A 24,789-nucleotide genomic window follows, 5' to 3' on the forward strand; every position below is an offset into this window, starting at 1 on the left:
GTGATTGCAATTTAAAAAGAAATTGGTCTGATGGAGCAACCTGGTTTACTTGAAAGTTATTGTAATTTCCTTTATTCTGTCACTATAAAAGCACAGAGGGAGTCACAAAATGATGTTATTTACAGAAAAGGTTAGAGAACCACTGCATTAAGGGTCTGTGTCGCCGCCCCCCACCCCTGAAGCTGTAAACCTAGGGGAAACACTGCATGTCATTTCATTGACTTTTACTAGTTTGGATGAAAAGTAGTTTGCTTAACATTACACCTTTAAAAAAAGAAAAATTGAAATTTGTTTTTATAGGAAGTTTGGGGGACGGGAGGAGGTGGTTGTCAGAAACAGGAAACTTCTCACCTTCCACATGTTTGCGTACCGTCCACACTGCGTTAGGGTTACCGGGCAGCTCAGACACAGCCATCTCTGATACCTGGTAGACGAAGAAGGGAAGTAGGCAAGGAAGACAGCAATATTGGTATCCAGAGAGCAGTTAATGACATTATGGGCCTCACGATGGCTGTGACAGCTTGACTGAGTAGCAGTGGTGCTGCGATACTCGCAACATTCGTAGTACGTGTGCGTGCATGTATTGAGCATGAAAATCTTTAACTGGAGAAACACATCTGGTTTGTGCGTTTACCCACAGGTGGCATCTGCACTCAAACTGAACATGTTAACAAATCCAGAACCAGAAATACAGAACAACCAGCTATGTTTAAAGGCAGCATGTAATTTAAAGCACACGGTGGCGACATAAAAACACCAAATTCTGTTCAGTTCAATTAAAAGAATCTTCAGGTTTTTTTCCAGAGAAGAGACATGAACAAACTTTTCAGCCAACACTGTGCATTACATGTTGTGTTGGCAAGTCTGCGTGCATACCTCCAGTCCATGTCTAAGGACCCTCAGAGTAGACCGGGGTCCTCGACCACAGGCAACGTACAACTGTGGTGTATCTTCATTGGCCAAATCAGCAATCTGTTAAATACAGGAAGAGAGTACACAATGAGCCAACAAAGGAATGCACTGCAATACTGCTCCCGGGTATTTGGGAGGCCCGATTCTACCGGCACAAGTGCGTGCAAACAAAGACACTGACCTGGCAGGACATGATGGGTGATAGGTTCTCCTGCTCGTCCACCAGCACAAGGTTCTTGAGGGGGCGAGGCTGGAAGAAGAATGTGTCTCCCTCTTCCAACGGCATTGCAGAGGAGAACTCAGGCTCCTCATCATCATCACCCAAGTGAGCGATCTGGTAAAGGTAACTGAAGAAAAAAAAAGAACGAAGAGAGAGAGAGAACATGAAAAAGAAACAAACGACAAAAGCACAGGAATTCTAAAGATATTTTTACACCACTGGAGGTATTCTGTCAAAAGTAATACGAATTAACAAAAAAGAATAATTGATTCTGACAAAGGACTTACTGGTTTCCAAATTCTGAACACACAAACAAGAAGCCAGTCTTCAGGACACACATGGCTGTTGCTACAGGGATTGTGTCAAAGTATTTCAGCCGGATTTCTGTGACCTGAAAAAGAACTCGCAACCTTTGAATATACATTTTTGTGCTAAAATATTGAGCAAATAAATCAATCAAGAAGTGGGAAAAGAAACAAAAAAAATCAACACTACAGAGGCAGGACCCTTCATTAATCCCTCATCTTCGCTCACCATTTCTTCATCCGTCTCCAGGGTAACCTTAAAGATATCTCCCTGCTCAGTTTGAGCTAGGAAGAAGAACATGGACTTGGTCTTGTGGGTGGCTGAGCAGACAAATATCATGCCACGCTCGGGGTCATCCAGGTCATTCTGCAGGATGGAACAGCGAAAGGAATAGAAAATGAATTATCATACAGGAACAAAAAAGTGACAAGACACAGATGCGCAAAAAAAAAGTAGGGCATAGTAACAGAGCTGTGCCGATGTCTTTTTTTAATTTATTTTTAACAGGCTTGCCTCCATATTTAATTGTTCTGTTATAAAGAAGAAAAACAACAACTGTAGCTAGTTTGTATTGGTTTAAAATCAATCACAATTACTTGCACAGGATGGAAAATATTTTTACTAACGCAAATAATGGTACTGGACGACAACATGACAACTTGTTAAATTACACAACAAATCTCTACAATCAAGAAAAGAGCCCCATTTTGCGTTAAAGTTGGCCGAGTGTAACAAGTATGATGTATTTCTGTATTTTAGGACTCACCCTGCGTCGTGGGATGGGACAGCGAATGTCTGGCTGGTCTCCAAAATTCTTATAAGTGATGTAGTTTTCAGAGCAGATCAAAACTCCACTGGGCCCATCAGCACCACCGGGAACTAAACAGAGAAGAGCAGTTAGTGGGATGCATTTTTTATCAAAATACATGCAATCCAGTAGGAGTATGGGCTGTATTTTACCAATACAAGCTTCCCACTTGGAGCTCTTCTAAAAAGGGTGTTAACCGTTTTGGTAAACGTGTGGCAAAGATCAGAGGTGACAAATCTTTATCCATTGTTAATCAAAGAGGGGACATAAAGAAATTATATCAAAAGACACTTTGATATGGGTTATAACTAGGGCTGCGCAAAGTCGAAAAAAAAAAATTAACTTAATCGCATGATTTTTCTGCCAATAATCACATTATGCGCCAACTTCAAGAATGAAGTAAAAACTAGTGTATTGCACCCTTTTAATTTAAAGTAATGTTATTAGAACAATATAACAGGCACTGTGGAGCAACAGCAAGTTAACATACATACATAGTTTATAAATCTGTATTATTTTTTTCTGAACAGGTACTGTTCAGTAGTAACGATCCCTGTGAGGGACCTTACACAATTGCACTGAACATCTTATGATGTGAGGAAGTGAATCAGACCGGGTCAGGAGCTTTGCGCATGTGCAATTAACTTTCAATCTGGACGCTTAGCCTGCCCGTGTGTGGGCGCTTTGTCGAAGCTTTTGACAAAGCTGCTCGTTGCTGCCCGCTGCTGCCCGCTGCTTGTTGAAAACAGAAGCTATACAACAATACGTGCTTTCACGTCAGGCTCAAATCATCAACACGGAAGGAAGCGCGTGCGCGCAAAGTAAAAGCAGTGTCGTGTTTCATTCATAGCGCAGTGTTTCCCCTACCATTATATTTGGAGGGCGGGACGCCCCCCAAATATAATGGTAACCCCCCCCCGCCGTAATTTTCACTATATTGCCAGATCACAATACGTCCTTTACGGTTCTCTTTTCTATAGAACAGGTCTACACCTTGTTCTGTCATTAAACAAACTAAACGGCCGTATTTTATTAACGGGATCTACACGACAGCTTGTTATTTCTGTCTATACGTGGTCGCGCGTATTGTGCACGTCGTTGTTCCACCCCGATGCACAGAGACACGTGCGCGCACACAGGTGAGCACTGAGCACCCAGCAGCAGGCAGAGAGCGTAGAACAACATGTCGTGTGAAAAGCAGACAACTATATATTTTAAACGCCCCCAGGTTAACGATGGCAACAACTATATAACAACTTACAGGATGCCAGCGATGACCTTATGATGTTAGATGACGACACTTATAGCCCTCCTGCAAGGGGCACCGGAGCAGCTTTCTGAACCCAGAGCAGCTCTCCTGCTCCAAGTGAAACGAGCCAAAGTGCTTGTGTCTTGTACCAACAATGAGCTCTATCTGTGCAGCTCTATCTGTGCCAAAAATAAATAATCTGTGGTTACTACTAAATAGCTTATTTTTCTAAAATAAGCTATTTAGTTTAGCTAACTACAGATTATTTATTTTTTGCAGATAGAACTTTTTTTTCATTGTTTTAACTGATTGCAATTTTTTTTCTTTTTTGGTCTGGTGGGTCAATCTGGTTTAATTGAAAGTTATTGTAATTTTCTTTATTCTGTTATTAATAAAAGCACAAATGGAGTCACAAAATGATGTTATTTACAGAAAAAGCAATGCTTTTGGTGTTTGTGTCATTGTTGGTGTCGTCGAGGACCCCCCCTCCCCCTCTCCTGAAGCTGTAGGCCTAGGGGAAACACTGTAGCGTGTATCTTATTTATTTATTTTTCATGTTTGATTGACCTCACGCGGGCCGGACTAGGAGAACCGTAACATAAGACGCCCAGGTCTAAATTACATTGTCTAAAAGAGATTTGAAGCAATAAGCCCCTCCCAATGCAAAAAAAAAACATGCAGTTAACGCATGATCAAATAGTTAACATTGTTAAAGGATTGCTAGATTAATCTTGCGTTAATTTGCCCAGCCCTAGTTATAATTATTTGTAATTTAAGAATTGCGTGTGTGTGAGAGATCTTAAAGACATCCCTGTAAACCAGGCTCTGCTTTCGACAGTCTCCAACCAAAAGTGACAGTTCTGTGTGTGCTAGTTTTCAATCCCGACAACTATCAAAGCAACCGATAACTGATGTAACTACTATTTCATCCTTGTAGCGAGGTTCTTACCAGTGATGAGAAAATTCCCGTGCTCTTCCAGAGCCTCGCTGTACTTGCGGACCACGTGATTTAAGCCAAGGTCCAGCTCGTAAAAGGTGAGCGTCTGTTGCGTGTTAGCGGCCGCTTCACCCGTCGGGTCATTGTCAGCTTCCTGGAAACAGAAAATATCAGGATCTGAGGTTTTCAAAATGAGCCATCTACAATCAGGGTTCACACTTTTCTAGAGATTGTCCAGGAATTTCCCAGGACATTCTAAGTGACAATCTAGCTGTTAGGACAGACCGGGCTTTATGCATACACAAAAATAACTGTATAAAACCATTGCTGCTTCATATATTAGCCTACAGTTTTGCACCTTTGAACAATAACCAAAAAGTGAAAAAATTGCATGCATCAACAAGATAGTCAATAATTGTGCGGTGCTGAGATCAGAGGTTAAATCTTTCTCCAGTATAGTCAGAGAAGGGACATGACAAACTCATCACATCAACACAAGCCACTATGGTAACTCTTAAAAAGCATCATAACTGACTTTTTTTCATGACCATACCTCATAATCCATCTCGAGGCAGGCAAACATGGGATTTTCAAAGCCGACATCGACTCCGACTACATGGTAGACCAGTGTATTTGCCTTGTGTGCTTCCAGAGGAGAGGAGATGGTCAGCCTGGCAGCTGCATCCCTGTTCAGAATATAAACCAGCTTCTGCTTCTCTATTGCTCCTAAAAAGGAGATGGACAAAAGGCTTGACTTAATTTAACTGAAAGTAATAGAAACAGAAATCTCTCACTCACAAATAGGGCTGCAACAACGAATCGATAAAATCGATAATTAAAAAAGTTGGCAACGAATTTCATTATTGATTCGTTGTGTCGCCCGATTATTATGCCACTCAATAAGTCGCGGAGAAGTTTGAGTATTGAACAGTTGAGCAGAACGGAGCCCAGCCTGAAGGTCCAGGAGGTTCTGCAGCCCGTTGTATCCTCTTGTGTGTCACTGCATAGTCGCATTGCGTGTACAATAACTTAACACCAAGGCTAACCGTTGTCGTTAGCTCACTCGCTAGTCGTTGCTTCCACGTGTTTAAGACGCGCTGCTGGGTTATACAACGTCTTCGTTTTAAAATACCGCGGGGGCTTCAAGAGAAGCAACGCGGCAATATCTCCTCTGGAGGTGCAGAACGCCGACCTGCGTTCAACAGTCCGATATAATGTGGCTTTGTGCAGAGGAAGTGTTGCTGGGATTTGTAGTTCGATAACAATCTTTCTTTAGGTAAAGTGCAGTCCGTAATTTATCCGTTGATACATTGAGTGGTTACTTCTGGAATTCTCATCTCTTGTTCTGAGTTCCGAGTGTGTACCAGGCGTGAAAACGGGTCAGAGGTGAAAAAGGTGAGAAGGATATTACAAACATTTGATGCTAAATATGAAACAGAGTGCAATAAGGAGGGAGCGTGGATATTGAATTGGGAGTATTGAAAATTTACAGTTGATTCTACAGGGAATAAAAAGCAAAACACAAAAGAATAAAAATAAAGATAAGTAAAATGCATGGGATGCATGAACGTGTGAAAGTGACACATGTAAAAGAGCTTTACAATTCTTGATGGAAATACGACTCTGCTGCTCAGGAGACGCTACAACTGACTCCTACTCAGCCGAAAGTACAACTGAAAGCTCTCGTCATCCAGACACAACTAGCAAATAGTTATTTGCCGTACTCTTTAAAATTTCTTTTTTTTAAAAAAGCCCATTTTTTGTCAAGGAGTTTTTTAAGCGGCTGCGCTTTAAAAAGTTGCGTCCTGTGTGATCGGCTCCTCAGTTCCCTCACCTCAGAATCTACCTCCTCATTAACAGAAGCATTAGCGAATAACTTTCCACAGGAGCGTTACTTAGCTGGCTAACGTCGCATTCTCTCCTGCTGTGTTTATTGACTCAATTCATCAAGCTGTAGCTAACGTTAGCTAAGTCTAAGTCAACAGAGCTCTTGGGTAACTTAACTTAGATATACCATCAAATATTATATTACCATGCAAAGATCATCTTAAGCTAAGAACAATCCTGCATAACACATCCTTTCACAGCGCTCTTAAAAACGCTCCAAAGAAGCTCTTAGTGCTTAAGAGTTTCTTAACGAATCTGAGAAACGCGGCCAAGGTGTGTATTTTTATTGCAGTACAATTACTTTGGACCACAGTAATCCAGCAGCACAGACATTTGCTTTCTGCAGAGAATGCATGGAGACGGAGTTCAAGGTGGCAGAGCTTAAGGAGCGGGGCTGCAGCTCAAGAGCATGCGCTCACAGCGAGTGATCATGGGACATGGCCTGAGTTCAGGAGCTCTTGCCGACTGTCCTCTGCTTGCAGAAAAAAAGATGCCAGGAGTGGAATCTGGAGATACTGTAAGGGAAAGCCCACTGACACTGATAGACCTGTCTATAAAACTTGCTTTAAATCAACACAGACAAATGGGAGGTAACATGTCAAACATGGCAAAGCACCTTTCAAGCAGACAGCTCGACCTTTGTAAAGAACCCAGCAAACAGGTAAGCAAACTGCCTCCTGCTCAGCCAAAAGTACAACTGAAAGTCATCCAGACACAATTCGTAGATAGGCATTCGCCGTACTCTCTTTAAAAAAAAAGAAAGCCTGGCAAGTTCTTGGAAAAAACGCCCGGTTTTTGTCAAGGAGTTTTTTAAGAAAAAAAAAAAAGTTGCGTCCTGTGTGATTGGCTAGATTGGTTAGAGCTGCGCCTCGCCTGAAATCCAGACGAACGCAGCGGCCGCTGCGGGAGGTGTTGACAAAAAACTCCGATCAAGTCGGACAGTTTTCAGCTGCCTTCAAAGTATTAACAGGAAATTACGGCATAAAATACTTCCTGTTAGTGCTAATATGTAGTCTACTTGTAGTTTTCAGTTCACGTTTTAATTTATTCATATGTAATTATAAATATATATATATTCATGTAGAATAGTGTGTCGCTACATCCTTCGTTGTGTTTATGTCTGCCTATTAAATACATTAATACTGGTTTTGATGTGTGTTATAGAAATACGATTTTGTATTATAAACCACACAAAATATGTTTTTAGATTAAACCTGAGAGTGATAGTCAACAATCGAACGTCAAGTATTACAACTACACATAAAAATAGGATTTTCTACAACACGTGGTGTTTGCTGTCAGATCTAATTGCTCTGAAATTGGCGGCTGCCTTGCTCTCGTGAGAGTATCGTTGACCATGTGTGCATGACGTCAGAGCAAGCCCGGAGCAAGTCGGACACAAATCTAACCGGCATGCATTGCGCGTCGATCGCCGACGATCGATTCCGTGCAGAACTGGCTCATCTTGAACAAGCCTAATAACTTTCCACCGTGGCGTTACCTGGCTGTCTAACGTCACGTTCTCTCCTGCTGTGTTCAATGACTCAATTCATCAAGCTGTAACTAACGTTAGCTAAATCTAAGTCAAAAGAGCTCCTGGGAAACTTAACTTAGATATACCATGAAATATTATATTACCATGCACTCGCGCTGGCCCTTCTGGCACGCACATCTGTTCGCAGTTCACTGAATATACCCCCCTCCAACCCCCCCCAAAAAAATCATCGAATCTACATGATTCCTGTGGGTCACCTACTTTGGTTTCAAAATGGCAAATTTCGCCCAAAAGGTGAGGGATTTTCATGACTGAAAAATAATTATCTGTAAAATGATACAACTCTACAATTGCTCATACTTATGGAAATAACTATGTAGTCATCAGGTATAATCAATTCTATGATGGCATCGTGTAGATTTCATTAATATCTTGCTGTATGCTAATTCTAAAATGAATTAATGTAATTTGTCAAGTGTTCAAAAAGCTGGGCAAATACAAGATGGTAAAAAAAAGGAACCATACAGACGTTTTATTTATTATTATAGATAAATATAGCAGTATCGTATTTATTTTATCGTAAGTATCGGCATTTTGATATTTATGGCCGGTATGGTATCGAAGTCATAATTTTGGTATCGTGACAACCCTATTTTGAAGAGAGCAACATCTCTCAGGATATTTTGGTAAGATCTCTGAAAATACAGCTGCAGATATATTCTCAGTGCTCAAACTAATGTATTATATGACAACAGTCCTGCAATAAATCTGTTCCTTTACATTGGTGTACTGAGCTGCACTGTTTTCAACATATGAGCAATATTTATGTCGGTGTGACAAATTACATTTTCTTTTTGGGGGGTAAACTGTCAAATTCATGCAAACACTGTGAATCTCCGATATGACTTTGTACCTATCATAACAGCTCGGCCTTTTGGGTCGACAGCCAGGAACTGTCCGGGGACGATGCGCCGGCAGCCGCTCTTCCCAAACGTTTCCTGGTGGATCTTCTCGAACATGTTTTTTGACGGATGATATTCCAAGATGACAATTCGACCACTGTCGCTTCCAACAACAATGTAGTCTACAAACATACAAGAACATCGATAAAACAAAAAGGCAGTACATGGAGTTAGAACTGTGCTTTTTTTCTCTGTTGCACTTTATCAAATGATTGATCATTTTTGTGAGATTCGAAGGAAAGAGGGAAAGCTCTCCCTGTCAGTAGTGGAATGTGAAACCAGCAGTCAACTCTGAAAATACATCAACCTATTAAATAAAAAATCAAACTGACAGAAAATACCTTTGAATGGCACCTTGAACTACATAATCCGTCTTTATATAACATGCATCCTTGGCTACGTACCTTTGGTTCCTCCTGTGAGTCTGAAGGCCATCAGGGACCGAACGATACCAAACACCTCCACTGTAAGCAGAGTGTGTACCTTCCCTGTGTTGGCATCTGGCCGCAATAACTCCAAAATCTTTCCCCTGGAAACAACGATCTCCTGCATTTTGGTTCCTGCCCAGACACAAACATCTCTTTTTAGCATGGGTCACGTGTCAGTCATCTACTAGAAAGAAAAACTCAACGACTTTACTCTCACAAAGTTTAAACCCAGGAGTTGAAATTTTACAGAATTTGTCACAATGTTGCTCACCTTTCACAGAAATAAAATTGCAGCAGTAGTATGCAGGTCGAAGTTAAAAATTATCTATGTTGTACTTATCAATAAAACTATCAGCATTTAGTCTAGCAAATATTTAAAGGGTGATAACAAGAAGAGAAAAACACCATTTACTACAGTGTTTCCCCTACAATTATAATAGGGGGGCGGGGCGCCCCCCTGGAATTTTCTCTATAGCGCCAGATCACAAAATGTCATTTACGGTTCTCTTTCCTGTAGAACAGATTTACACGTGTATCTGTTATTGAACAAACTAAACGGCCATATTTTATTGATCGGATCTACACACAGCTTGTCATTTATGTCTCTACGTGGTTGCGCGAGTTCCGCCCCCATGCGCACAGCGCTTGCACGCATACAGGTGAGCACTGAGCACACGCACAGCAGAAGTCTCCGTGAGGTTTTTTTCTGCTGTTGAGTCTCTCGAAACAGAAAACACATCTCTCATGAACATGGAGCATAAACTGAGAGCGGCTGTATCAAACCTACAACCCAGTTCATATTTGTAGAGGAAAGCTCCTGCTTTCCTCTACAAATATAGCTCACTGCAGCCACTAATGCTGATACAACCTGATGCTCACATATCTGCACTCATTCTGTTTTGTCAAAAAAATATTAGCTCGTTGTTTTCCACAATGAGATATTTAGTAGTAACTAAATATTAGTTATTTTTGCACGTTACGTTATTTTCATCGTTCTGAGTGATTGCAATTTAAAAAGAAATTGGTGTGATGGAGCAACCTGGTTCACTTAAAGTTATAGTAATTTCCTTTATTCTGTCACTATCAATGCCCATAGGGAGTCACAAAATGACGTTATTTACAGAAAAAGTTTGCGAAAAACTGCATTAAGGGTCTGTGTCGTCCCCTCCCCCTGTAATTAACTAAGATCCACACCATAAAAACACTAAGTGGTGAGAAGACAGATCTTCATTACATAGTGTAATATTACATGCAACTTTTCCCACATTTTCAGACAAACATCTGGAGCAATTTACGGCTAGCTGGTTTGCTTAAGGACACTTTGTCATGAGGAAAGAAGACGTTGTGTCATCAACCCTATCCTGAGTTACAGCTGCCCCACTCAAGCTCTTTTTTGTTGGGGAAATGTCAAGATAGACTAATAATAACACACTATAACAGGAAAAGAAAGCAGAGATCTTACCTGAGAAGTTTCCATGGATGGCATGCGTGATGCCCGTGGCACGCTGGAGAGTGATGTTGTACAAAAACATGGCTCTTTTTTTCGGTTCCCCACACGGTTCTTCAGGGGCTAAAAAATAGAGCACTTAGCCCAGCTCAAAACTGTAGGGAAACAAGTAAAGGGGGAATAAGTTATGTATGAACAGTTTTATCTCATACTTTGAGTGGTTTATTTCCCATGACCAGTGTTTTACATGTTCCCGTATTGAACTGTGTGTTGGATGTTTAAGAGGGACAACTCAAACTGAACAAAGCTGCACTGTTGAGGAAGTAACGTTTAGCACTGAGGTTGACTTAGTAAACGTTACCTTCCAAACACAAATTAAATCCGAGAATTAAACCCTATGTGAGGCAGTAGAGGCTCAGTGAGCTTGCTGGATACACCAACTGAACTTTGTGGCGTTAGTTTGCATGCAAATGAACGACGAGCATTGCTAATGTTAGCTTAGCAGTAAAAAGACGAACTTCACGCTCAGTGTGTCTGAATAACAAGTGTATTTGCAAACGTGGTTCCTTTGTTGCAAAGTCGAGGCAACAATGGTGCATATGTTTAGCCTTGATATTTCAAATTAGTCAAAACTGTGTACACATTTAGCCTAAACAGTTCACTTGTTGTATTCAACAGACTGAGAGCCCATTCATAGAAAGCGCCACTTTTGCATGACGCCGTCCCTCATATTGGTGCTATAACACTTCAAGCCGTCCACACTTTACATACATACAACGTCCATATGAACGCTAACAAGCTGTAGATTTACATAATATAATAATTACCGGAGAGTTAGTTCAGATGCTTCTGATCTCAGATGGATATGGTTTCATTTACACAAACAATCTCAATGAACCTCTAAAAGCCAACGATGAACCGCCGTTTGTGGGTCCTTCGTCGAATTTAAACTCCGTCATGCAAGCTGACCCGCGCGGCGCCTGACGGAAATGTGAGACTTGCTATAGTATCGCCAAGTCTCCGGCAGATGTCGACAAATACCTCAATAACGAATCTAAAGTCACAGAACCAGGCATGTCAATACTTTGAAAGATTTTTCTTACTACGTTTATTGTTTGGATAGTGTTGTTTTTACCCTTTTGTACACACTTTATCAATTGTCAATATAGTGTAACAAAAGTGTTTACAATTCTACTCATTAGTAATCGTGTCAACAAGTGTGTCAGAATCTGAATCAGCTTTTTAATAGCAATGTACATTTTCACGTACATGGAATTTGACTCCGGTATTTTCTTTGCTCTCTGACATTTACAAAAGATAAATATAAAAGACAAAAAAAGACATTAAAAAACAGAAAAACAGTAAAAAGGGGTCCAGAAAGTGCAGACAATTGTTAAACATAACAGTTAATTGTTCAATTGTTCATCAGACTGGTGGCCAGTGGGAAGAAGCTTTTCCTATGTCTGGTGGTTTTGGCGTACAGTGCTTCATAGCGCCTACCAGAGGGGAGGAGTTGGAACTGCTTGTGTCCAGGGTGCGAGGGGTCTGCAGTGATCTTTCCAGCCCGCTTCCTGACTCTGGAAGTGTACAAGTCCAGGATGGAGGGCAGGCAGGAACTGATAGTTTTCTCTGCAGACTTGATGATCCGTTGGAGTCTAGCTTCAGGGGGCTCCCCCTGAAGTCCACTGTCATCTCCACTGTTTTGAACTTCTTCAGCTCCAGGTGGTTCTGACCACACCAGAGGACCAGCTGTTGACCGTTGTGTCGTCTGCGAACTTCAGGAGTTTAACAGTCGTGTCCCTAGAGGTAAAGTCGTGGGTGTGGAGGAAGAAGGACAGCGGGGAGAGCACACATCCCTGGGGGACACTAGTGCTTATGGTCCGGGTGCTGGATGTGATTTTTCCCAGCTTCACCTGTCTGTCGGGAAATTTGTTACCCACTGACAAGTGGGGGCTGGTACGGTGAGTTTGTGTTTAAGTGCCTCTGGGATGATGGTGTTGAATGCAGAGTTGAAGTCCACAAACAACAAAACCCTTGCGTCGAGTCGTTGCAGCATATGGTACAGTCCCATATTTATTGCATCGTCCACCGACCTGTTTACTTAGTAGGCAAACTGCAGGGGTACAGCAGGGTCCCTGTGATGTCCTTCAGACGGGTCAACACCAGTCTTCCAAAGGATTTCATGACCACAGACGTCATGGCGAGGGGTCTGTAGTCATTTAATCCTGTAATGGAGGATTTCTCGGGAACCAGGATAATCAAGGAGCGCTTGAAGCAGGAGGGGACTTCACACAGCTTCAGTGATTGGTTAAAGGTCAGCGTGAAGATTGGTGCCAGCTGGTCAAACATGTCATGTCATTGTGCACAATACTGAACATTGGCATTGCATGGATGCATGGCTCGGCACAAAATATCATAATACCAAATTTCAGTCAGTGTAAGCATCACCAGCTTCAACCTCATAGAAAAGGGAGATGGCTGAACTCCGCCCTGAAAAGACAATGAGGATGAAGTGAGTTCAAGTGGGTTCATATCCTCATGATAGAGGCTGTGGTTAGTCTTCTCAGTCCAACCCACAATTAGTGTCATGTTGTGGATGCCCCCCACCTTGGACCATGGCTGTCTGGAGCTGGACCTGCATGCTACAATGGACTGTGGCTATCTGGATTGTGGTCCATGCCTACCACTTATTTTCTGAATAGTTTTTGTCATATTCATGTAATATGCTGTAACTCTGTCACGTTGCTCATTCTAGTCACATGACATCTATTGCTTCTGTCCATCCAGGGAGAGGGATCCTCCTCTGTTGCTCTCCCTCAGGTTTCTTCCCCTTTTTCTCTGTGAAAGGGTTTTTACAATCTTTATTTGGAGGAGTGTTTCCTGATGTGAGGTCCTGGGACAGGGATGTTACGTGTACAGATTGTAAAGCCCTCCGAGGCAAATCTTGTATTTGTGATTTTGGGCTATACAAAATAAACTGAATTGAAGTGATAGGAAAACAATACCAGTAAATAATTTATAATCAATATTATAGATATATATGTATACACACACACACACACACACACACACACACACATACATATATATATATATATATATATATATATATATATATATATATATATATATATATATATATATATATATATATGTATTATTTATTAAGTTCATCTATTGTTTTTTTATGGTGTATGGTACTCATAATATATCTATCTATCCATATATTATCTATCTATCTATATTTGCATTGTCATATTGTCGTGACATTAATTTATTTATTAAAGACTGTACAGTCTATAGTGGATATTTAAATGTTCATCTATTGTGAAAAGATATAACAGGAAGTTGTAGATTTATGCACGATGGCATGACAGCGGAGGCCACCAGGGTTTAGAGGACCGACCCTCCCAGGGAAAAAAACCGACCGACGCCGCCTCCTGCTCCTCCCGCCCGGTCCTCTTCTTCCACCGGACACGAGCTCCTCCACACCGGGCAGCATTGCGTTACCCGCGGCCTTCTACACAGGCTCTTTCTCTGTTTCCTGTGTGTGGTTGTTGTCCCAGAGCCATTCAAATTTCGTTGGTCTTTCTGCTTTTAATTAAGAGAGAGAGAGAGAGAGAGAGAGAGAGAGAGAGAGAGAGAGAGAGAGAGAGAGAGAGAGAGAGAGAGAGACAGAGAGAGAGAGAGAGAGAGAGAGAGAGAGAGAGAGAGAGAGAGAGAGAGAGAGAGAGAGCACATCTAGATTCAGACAACGTGCCTGCGCGCCGTAAACGACGAGAAACCGCGTGATGCCTGAAAGCAGCAGCAGCGAGCGAGGCTGAAGGGGACCGGTGGTTTGACACGAATCCGGATTTGGGATTTCAGAACATACAGCTGGCACAACAACAAGGTGAGCCTTTGACAACGTTGTTGTTTGTACGCAGCCAGGTTGCCTCCACGCAGCGTGTTCTGGAAGCACAGCTCGGCCGGTGAAACGAGCGCTTTGTGGCGCACCGATGAAGGAAAGCGTCGCTCTCCTCCTCCTCCTCCCCCTCCTCCTCTCCCTCTTCCAGTGTCTGCTGGAGGAGGAGGAGAGCCATCGGCTCTTTCCATCTTCGCTGGAGATGCTTTGTAGACCGATGACACTGCCGGGAAATGGCAAAAGGTCTTTTTGCTGCTCCTTACGCATCAGTTGAGTGACATGTAACGCGCGTGGTGAAGGAAGGGGCATTAAAGATGTCTGACATCTACTTAGTTTGGAGTCAGATTCTATTCAGGGAGTCCTCGGTGCAAGTGAGCCCTGTGTATGTTTTTATAACCTCACTCTTATTGAAGAACTCGACTAGAAATGTAGTCAGTGTCCAGAAAACACGCATTGTCCCTTATGTAGTTTCCTTTATCGTTTTGGTCCCAAATGACATTAAATGCTCGTGACTTTGAGCTTGACATTTATGCTGGCTCTCCTTAGTTTTTTTCCTATATTGTGCCTCCTCCGTCTTCTATCTCCGCCTCCTCTCTTCCCCATTATCTCTTTCTTCTTCCTCCAGTCATATTTCCTATCCTCTCTGTGCCCCCTCCTTACGTCTTCACCTCACCCATATTTCTCTTTGTACGCTTGACACCCCATTTGCCCTTCTCCCCACTTCTCGCCACTTCTTCTTTGCCTTTTGTCCTCTCAACACCCCCCCCCCCCCTTCATTCCTTTCTCTGTCACTCTCTTTTCCATCGATTTGCCTGCCGGCGTTGCTAAGAGACAACAGCAGCCCAGAGTGTCGCGAAGGATAGAGTAGATGGAGGGGCCGCTGCCTCGCCTGCTCAGTAGAGGAGGTGAAGATCACAAGGGGAGATTCTCTTCAATTCACCAAAAAGAGTGGCGGTTAAAACCGCTTGCGGAGCCTTCATCTTCTCATCTGATATGGTGGAAGCTCTCCCGGCTTCTGGGTAGCTGTAGCTCACAAAGAAGTTGTTGCACACGCCCTCAGATTCACATGTTTTGCCCAAGCCTTGTTTCTGTATGTTGAACAATGCTGGTTGTGCAGGGAATGTGGACAAAAAACAGTGACAACAGACAATCTCTTTTCTTTTAGTGGTAAATATGGCCGCGATCAAGGATTATTTCATTGGTGTCAATGCTTTACATGTTTAAAGATACTAATAAATGGTGACGCTATTATCAAAAGGATTGCTGTGCTGTCCAGCATGTAAGCCTATCAGTAAGCAAGAATCAGAGCATTTCTCTAAAACATATTATTGACTAAATAATAAGCAAAGAAGAAATACCAAACTCTTTCTTTGCTGGAGGACAAATGTCCATGCAGCTGATTTGAGGAAATATGTGTGCGGGTGCCGTTAAGGTCACACCTTTTTGTTGTATTCTCGATAACCAGAGGACTCACTGTATATCTGCTGGTATTGAGGCTGGAGAAACATGACACTGCCGTTCGCAACATGTGTCCCTAACCGTTACCTCTGATGAACAGTGCATTATCAAAATGCTCCGCTCTTCTATTCCCCTCTTCTCATTTAAAGTTCACAAAAACACTTCATCCTCTGAGAAAACCAAGGGGCTTAAATAAAAGCTCTAGCTTTAGCTTAGCAATACGTGTCATAACCTTCAACCTGGCACCTGGCTTAATCATCAAACTGTTAAAAATAAACTTCAGTGGGCTGTCACGCGGGGAAGTCAAATCACCGGTGACAACTGCCCCTCGATATCGCAACAGTGTGTTGTAGTTGTGCATCCGGTCGTTACACACTATGTGTGTCCAATACATTGAGCACAATGCTTGAATTTCCATTTTGGGTTTCCCCCGACTTTTAACAGAAGCTTAGAGATGCCGCAGCAACAAAGCACGCCTGGTTTTGTAATCGTGGCCAAATCTCTTCTGTTCTAGTTTTATGCTTATATAGACAGTGTTCCTGGCGCAGGCGAACACAACACTGCGGACCCATCGATTTGTATGAGTTCCTTGCATTAAATCTGTTGTCTCATTCCGGCCTCATTCCGGCGTGAAACCTTACATCTGCCCTTTAATTAAGAGTATTAGCTCAGCCTTTACCTCATGTTCTCAACAGTAAAGCCAGGCTAAACGTGTTAAGTCACACTACTGACACTTATTTCGGAACTCTTGTGTAAAAAGTTGTTCCCGTCTGTCGGTTCCGCCCAAGCTCACAGTATATTACGAGATATACATCATCTTAGAGAATTGTATAAATAAGCTATAAATATCTGCTCACAGATTTCGGAAGATAGATGGAAACAATGGATTTGCCAGGTACACTCATTAATAATTTCTTTATTTTTTCATATTTTACATTTTAAAGATTTCTATTCATACACATAGGCACAACACAGACACAGCATACGTAGTGTGTGTGTGCGAAAAGTTTAAAGCAAAACGCAGAATCCACGATATCTACAAGAACAATAGCTATGAGAACATAAGTAATGAGAGAATATTCTGTTCTGTGAAGTTTAATACATGAAATACATACTTTGGAATGATGCAGGAATCCCAGCAAAGATATACCGACCTGTGAAAAGCGAACGTCCAAGTAGAAAGAAGAGCCTCTTTCACAAGGCAGCGATGTTCTTAATATGTCCATGCGTGGCTGCACAAGTTAAAAGCTCTGTATATAAATGTGTCAGACAATAAAACACTTAGAAGCGACCAGGGCCATGGAGGCTATTAAATTGGAAACGGTTCGAGGCCAAACCCACTTCATGGGCTTCAGACGGGTCATCCATTTGGGATGCTTTTACCGCAACGCTGTTCAAAACATAGTAAGTCATCACCCGATACAAATCTAATCTTCCCTAAATCCCTGAAATTAGAATGAGGTGACTAAACAATCTCAACTCAAAGTTTTCAGGTGCATCTCTTCCTCATTCTCCATCAGCAAATGACTGAATGTTGCCCCCAACATGAGGTGAGATTTTGGTCTAAACAACTATTGGATGACAAAAACATTAAGTGGCGTCATCTTTTTACAATGAGAATTTTCCCAAATATGTTAGTTTTTAACTAAAGGACCACTTTTGTGTGTTGCGCTAATTAGCAAATGTTAGCATGCGACCACGATAAACTAACAAGCAGCTTGAAAGTTGCCAGGCTAGCATGTGTTAACCACCTCTATGTAGAAACAAACAAATACGTCATGACAGATTCAAAAAATCAAGTGTAACCTGCAGATCTGATACATCACATACACACAAAGGCATGGGGGCTCAAGCCCAGCATCTACCACAGAGGATTAGATGTCAGATGACAGATTAAGCATTAAGCCAAGTAGCTGTTAATAGGATTCTTACCTTTTAAACCACACGCACACACACACACATGCACGCTTGCATTATACTGCAGCGGCATTCTGAGAATTCTGAGAACAGATTTGTAATGTAAATCCCTTCTGTCTAATGCAACGAGTCTTCGGGGTCTTCGGGGCCGACCGACCACAGCAGTCAATACTCAGGTATTATGTGTTATGTGTTGACGACAACATTAAAAGTGTCTCATTTTGTGGTAAGCTTGTACACTTATGCAATCTGTAGCAGTGTTAGTTTGGATTGGTCGGAGGGATTCAAACTTTAAGATTAGGTGCTGCTCTTTAGTGCTGTATGTGTTTGATTCAGTATTTTCTTGTGGTGACTTTTATGTGATGGCCTGCTATTGCGGATTGAAAAGATTATAAGACTTGATGAACTTTATCAAGAAATGATAAGCCTTGATGAGCCATATCAAGAAATGATAAGCCTTGATAAAAAGCCTAACAATAAACATTAAGGCTATTAGAAAATAGAAACTAACCAGCTACTACTGTATAAGAGTTTAGCAGGCGACTTCTGTTGGTTTCCTACCTGTATTTTGTGTGTGCAACCTAAAATAGTAATTTAAAAAACATAAGATGCCCAAATGCAAAAACTCCTAAGTCCAAAGACTTTGGCTGCAATGCAATTTGGTTTCATGCGGGCAGGGACATTCTGTGGATGGATTACATTTTTTTTATTAAAAAAATGAGAAAGAGATTTAAACTTTCAAACTTCTTTGTAAAAGCTTTCTCAAGGCACTGTGTGTATGTATCGGTGTGTGTGTGTGAAATTTGGCTGTGGCAGCAAATTGAGTGCTTAATGAGCTAACGAAATTGTGTGATGTGTATCCAGTTTAAACACTGCCTTGAGGTAAACGCAAAGGGGCTACCAGTATCGTTAAATTTGTAGGCTTTCATGAAAGACGTGCGACACCAAAAGGCACCAGACTGTATTCACATTATGGTGGGTATTATGCAAACCCCATACACCCGGGCTTGTTAAACCACATGCAGTAGCGGCAATCGACAAAAAGAAGTAAAATGGATATGATGAAGCACATGGAGAAAATAATGAAAAAAGAACACTTTTTTTTTTCTCCACACATGCACACAAGAACACGCACACGGACAAACACACTCGTAATCCTATCATTTGAAACTACTTAAAGTGATTTTGTTTTATTCTCTATCTCTCACACACACATACGTGCACGCACTCTATCCCATCACTGTAAACTACTTAACTTTCTCACACACACATTAAACTCCTTTATCTGCATGGGTTTGAATAAACTCTGAAAACCAATCAGTGAACCCAAAGCAAGGCTGCAGTATACTGTACTATTTTTTTTCTATGAATTAGTGGAAATCAATTCTGTCTGACTTTAAGTTTGTGTTAATCTTAATTTGTCCGCCACATCAATGACAGCTATTTGGTATTGTTGTTTATATCTAATTGCTTCTCCAATGGAAATCACAAAGCCAGTCAAACCATTAGATTAGATAGCATGGGCAATGTCCGCCCATTTATTTACACTCTGTTTCATCTGGTTACTAATCAATGGCTGATGAAAGCACACATAATCACCAATGAATGACAGGGAAAATGTGTACCTTTCTGTTCTTTTATGTCAAGATTAAACCAAAGAGGCAGCTTGACAGAAAAGCAAACAAACTCATAGAGTAGTACAAACACTGTTTTAGGTGTCCTCTCCAACACAGCTCTTCAATAGTATTGTCAAGCAAATACCTTTCCAGACAACAGTGTCTACTTTTCAAGTAGTGCCTCAACCTCTCATGGATTTGTTAGACATTTTGGGAAATAAATTCCCTGTCTAGGTGAGTTAAATACCACTCTCATATTGTTCCATTTACTGTGAAGCTGAAGCTGGTTAGCTTAGCTTAGCATAAAGACAGACTTACTTTCTGAAAGCAAAACAAAACAAAAGATCAGTCAATCAAAACCTCAACTCAAAGCTTCTTAATTTGTATGCTATATGTATTGTTTTTCCACAGATTGTGATATGAGAGTGGTATAGATTTTATGATCAAACACCAGACAACATAGCGGAAGCATATTTCTCAAAATTCTCAAACTATTCCTTTGATCCAAAAGATGCATGTTGCTACACAACACATATTTAAAGTCAAAGTATTTGAATCCACATTGACTCTGAGGAATTAAGCAGAAGTAAATAAAGCACCCTTACCAATTATTACTATTAAGGGCAACTGTGGCTCTTAAAGTAGAATAGGTTGTCCTTTATTCACACGATTGGCCTTGAACATGTCCATATAGGTTTTAACATTTTTTCTTTTCAGTTTGGCAGATATTATATATTACATTTTATTGTTCATCCCATTGTCAAACTATTTCCACAAAGTTTTAGCTTGGTCAGCTGTTTAATTTAAACATTTATATCCACGTGAGAAGGTGGGCAGGACATTAACCCATCATACATTTAAAATGTAAAAAGTGTAAATCGAGTGAGTCACCACATAAAACTGAACTGAGAAAGTATCGTAGGATTTCTTTGTCAGTCTGCTCCGGTCCTCGGTCTCTTTCTGTGCTTATTAAAGCAGACTGTAGGCAACTGAAAAAGGTTAACCGTTGATGTATTTCGTGAAGGGTTCAAAGAAAGCAAGCGGACCAAAAGTCCCAGTGAATACTATTAAAATTCAGCTAGTTCCCAGCTGCCCCTTGAGACCAAACAACATCGAAAGACACTCAGCCAAACACAGGGAGCACTTCAGCGTTTCCCTGCTTGATGAAATCAATCCCCAAATACCAGATTTAACTTCCGAGCAGTCACATTCTTTGCACTGCACAGGATACTTTGAAATTTGAAGACGCAGCTGAATAATATAATCATAGATCACTATCCTGCTCACACAGACATGGGCAAAAATACATCAGAATGTATTTTGATACAAAATACCCCTCAAATAAATGTATCAAAATAAAATAAAATATTGAGAAGATACAGCATAACTTTTAATACAGTGCAAAATTGGATGTCTTTTGATAAGGTTATCATCTCCCTCTTCCTATAGCTAACTACTCGACTGGTAAGTTAACTTGCTAAACACTGACTATGCATTAGCCTAGACAGCAAGCTAGCGTCACTAGCATGTTAGCATTGATCGCTAGCTTGACATTATAACCATCACCATGTATATGATACAATAGGTTATGTAGCCAAACCCAGACATAAATTATACATCAAGCTAGTTGACATCTGTCACACAGATACAATATTTACCTTAAATCTGCATTAGTGGGAATCAGGAGCCTTTTCCAATCTTGTTTAATTAACTCAGCAGGAGAAGCTTCAACTAGGTTAATCTGATACCTCGGGAGCAGAGGTTTAATACAGCCACACAAGCCTTTTTTCCTTTTCCTTTTTGCTTTCCCTTCTCCTCGCCTATGCATACTCCTTCTCTGAGATCTTAGATAATACAGTTCTTGTCACTCTTGGTCCAGAGGGCTTTTCAAACTGGGTTAATAGACAGGTCATCCTATTGTGCCTTAAAAAAACTTCTCTCTCTCCCTCTCTGTTTCCGTTTCTGGTTACGTGTGAATGAGAGGAGGACGTGTGAGTGGCGCAGAGATTTGAAAGGTTATTTGTTTTTATTCCAGTTTATCGGGTGTTTTTGAGCGGTTTGACCACCTGCCGTATGTGCAGGTGGTCAAGCCGCTGTGCTGCTGACGTTGTGGTCGGGTGACCGGAGGCTTCTTGTGGGGTTTTCGGAGGAATGGCGTCCTCCTAGACGCCGCCTCCATCTCTCTGGCAGGGAGTGCGGGTCGTCCCGCCGTGTAGCAGCGTGACTGTGGAGGAGGTGCTGCTGGCCGTGGGGGAGCAGGTCGGCTACAAACAACTGGTCTTCGCGTCGCGGATGAATGGAGCCGCAGTGGCGTTCCTGAAGGACGAGCATCTGGTGGAGCAGCTGATTGGGAGCGGCGTGCGGATCGGGGACGTGCGGGTGCAGGTGTCCCTGCTGTCGGCGGCCTCCAAAAGGATCACCGTGTCCGGCGTCCCGCCATTTATCCCAAATGAGGCAATCGTGAACGGATTAAGGAAGTATAAGAAAATGGCCAGTGGGCTGATGACTGTCGGGCTGGGATGCAAAGATCCCAAACTGAGGCACGTTCAGTCTCTGAGGAGGCAGGGGTTCATGTTCCTGGACCCGCCTGTTCAGAGCCTGGACGTGTCATTCAGGGTAAAACATGGAGACTGCATATACGCACTGAACGCCAGCTCGGGCCAGCGCTGCTTTCAGTGCGCTTTAAGCACGCCAGGTGAAAGCGCGGGAGGAAGGGGCAGCTCTGCGAGGGCGGCGGCAGAACCCACGCCGGAAGGGCCGAGCAGGCTTGCGGCCTGCGGACCGGCCAAGTTTGGAGAAGGTGGAGAGGAGGAGGTGCCTGCGGCTGAGCCAGTGAGTGAGGTGGTAGCGTGTAGTCTTTCCAGCGCAGCTGCTGGTGCAAATCCGGAACTGGAGAACGAGGACCAACAGAACACCACAGCTGAGGCTGTGGACAGCATGGAGGAAGAGGCTTCCACTGGCACCAAGGAGCTCACTGCGAGCAGGGGTCTGGTGGAGAGCCTATGGAGGATTCAAGCTCACCATGTTCTAGTGGGACCAGTGGATTAGATCCCACAGACACATACTCATTAGAATCTATCTAAGTTTTTCTGGATGAGACATTTGGGAAGACAGTAAGGCTAAGCGATTACTTCAGTGACGCCACAAAGTTCATACGATCTGTGGCCAAATTTAAGAGACTGGGCTTTGATGCTCTCGACAGAAAGAAACGATACCGCCTCACAAAGCATGTTACTGAGCTCAAGAAAGCAGCAGCTATGGAAGGAGGTAAAACTGTAACTAGGAAGGAGAGGTAGAGACAGGACTCTGAGTGTGTTCCTCACATAGTCCACACACTGAACTATAAGGAACAATGGACATGGTGACGGCTTTCAGCCGGTTCTGATGATGACGATTATGGTTTTAACTGGAAGGGCTTTTATTTGGTTTATTTATTAATGTATTGATTTTTGGGGCTAAACCGTTTGAGATGCTTGCTTGTGTGTCTTTCGGTCAATAAACGCTTTTTTGAAAAATAAAAATAAAATCTCTCTTTCTCTCTGTCTGCCTGCTGCTCCCCACATACATTATAATGCATGAATAGATAAGTAGACACACAGCATCAAGGTGTCAGACTGATGTCCCCTTCCTGAAAGGGAAGCTCTGGTGACAGACACCGTGGTTGTTGACAATTGCAGAGGGCGTTCGTGGAGGGAAAAAGGCGAACCAGACATAATGTCGATAAACAAACAAACATACTTGGCATCATGCGCAGGCAAAATGAAATAACACCAGTGGCATTCATCATCTCTGCCACCACAAGATATTCCCCAATTTGAAGGGGACCCTCTACACTACAAAACATTCATTAAAAACTTTTAAACAGGGACTGAAGGAAAAGGCAGGAAGAGCGGACTGTTTATATTACTTGGAACAGTTTACAAGAGGACAGCCACGAGAACTGATGCGGAGCTGCCTGCATATGGCTCAGAGCATGCCTATGTAGTGGCTAAGGGTCTTTTACATAACCACGTTGGAAATCAGTACAAGATTGCAGCAGCATACATGAAAAAGGTTTTGTTCTGGCAAGCAATAAAAGCTGAAGATAGTAATGCGCTTCAAGCCTATGCCTTGTTCTTGCGTGGTTATGGGGGAGCTTCAGTGCATGCAGGAACTGGATATGCCTGTAAACATGAGAGCCATTATGTTGAAGTTGCCATTCAAAATGAGGGCGCAATGGAGGACCACAGCTCATGGGATAATGGAAACAACCAACCACAGACCCTCAGTTTGTTGATATACAGGACACATCAACCAGTGTTGCTGGGACAAGGTTTATATCCCACTCCAGCAACAGAAAACATTGTTGCTGCCACAATAGCCTCTAGGGACTAGCCCGAGGAAGCTAGGAAGCCAACAGCAGATCACACAAAGACCAAGAAATCTGGATGCCTTTGCTGTACCCAAAAACATCCATTGGAGTGCAAGAATTTCAATTAAAGGAAATGCAAAGAAAAACTCAACTTCCTAAGGGAACAGGGAGTCTTCTTTTTATGCTTACGTGTGCGTCACATGAGCCGACATTGCGAAAGGCGCTTGTTTTGCAAAGTGTGTGGTAAAACTCATCCTACTGGGCTTCATATTAAAAGACAAATACAAGGTATTGGAGACTTGAAAGGCCAGTACCGAAACTATCTTTTCTACAAGGGGTGTGATTGCATTTCTCTGGGCTTGGTTGTAACGCAGCATTCGTCTCCTATGTTGTATTTTGTTTGAATTGTTATGTCTGCCTGATTATCAATTAGGTGTAGGAGCCAAATAGGAGCACATTGTTGCTATGTATGTACACTAAATGGCGCTGTTTGGGTCCACTATATAACTCATTAGAACATGATTGATGGCAGGTGTCAGACCCCGAAAAGGGCACAGGTTTTTGACCGCAAAGCAACACTACACTGGCGCAATCAGCATTACCCCACAGATGGGCATCACTGGGCAACATGTTGTGCAAACACCAAAGGACAATATAACACATGTTATACCTAACCAACTGTCCGTAGATCCTTCTTGCAAGTAAGCTAACGTGACTTGAGCGATGCAGACCAGAGGCGCGTTAGCCTGACCAAACCGGAAAAAGAGGCATCTCAGTAGCTTTTTCGGTAACAGCTCCATAGTTTCAATCATTGCACTGAGCTGATTACATATGTACATTTTGTCACCAGACTGACTCATGTCACTGATTGCTATGGCACCCTCTCTAGTAT

The 24,789-nt window shown here is 42.2% G+C and overlaps 1 protein-coding gene across 1 annotated transcript in view; it reads right to left on the bottom strand.

The window, feature by feature from the left end:
- The window catches only part of sf3b3 (splicing factor 3b, subunit 3), a 36,123-nt gene extending 24,541 nt beyond the window's left edge, over positions 1–11,582 (bottom strand). The window contains exons 1-12 of the mRNA XM_068603130.1: positions 11,479–11,582; positions 10,667–10,806; positions 9,181–9,336; positions 8,728–8,898; positions 4,986–5,158; positions 4,445–4,586; positions 2,205–2,317; positions 1,667–1,804; positions 1,420–1,523; positions 1,094–1,259; positions 877–972; positions 352–424 (exon numbers count right to left, since the gene is read on the bottom strand). Coding sequence (XP_068459231.1) covers positions 352–424; positions 877–972; positions 1,094–1,259; positions 1,420–1,523; positions 1,667–1,804; positions 2,205–2,317; positions 4,445–4,586; positions 4,986–5,158; positions 8,728–8,898; positions 9,181–9,336; positions 10,667–10,736 — 1,402 coding nt within the window. The 5' untranslated portion in view covers positions 10,737–10,806; positions 11,479–11,582. The remainder of the gene's footprint in view (positions 1–351; positions 425–876; positions 973–1,093; positions 1,260–1,419; positions 1,524–1,666; positions 1,805–2,204; positions 2,318–4,444; positions 4,587–4,985; positions 5,159–8,727; positions 8,899–9,180; positions 9,337–10,666; positions 10,807–11,478) is intronic.
- Positions 11,583–24,789: the final 13,207 nt, after the last annotated feature.

Source organism: Clinocottus analis, unplaced genomic scaffold, assembly GCF_023055335.1.
Source record: "Clinocottus analis isolate CAN_PGR_092001 unplaced genomic scaffold, fCliAna1.0.p SCAF_6, whole genome shotgun sequence".
Lineage (NCBI taxonomy): Eukaryota > Metazoa > Chordata > Actinopteri > Perciformes > Cottidae > Clinocottus > Clinocottus analis.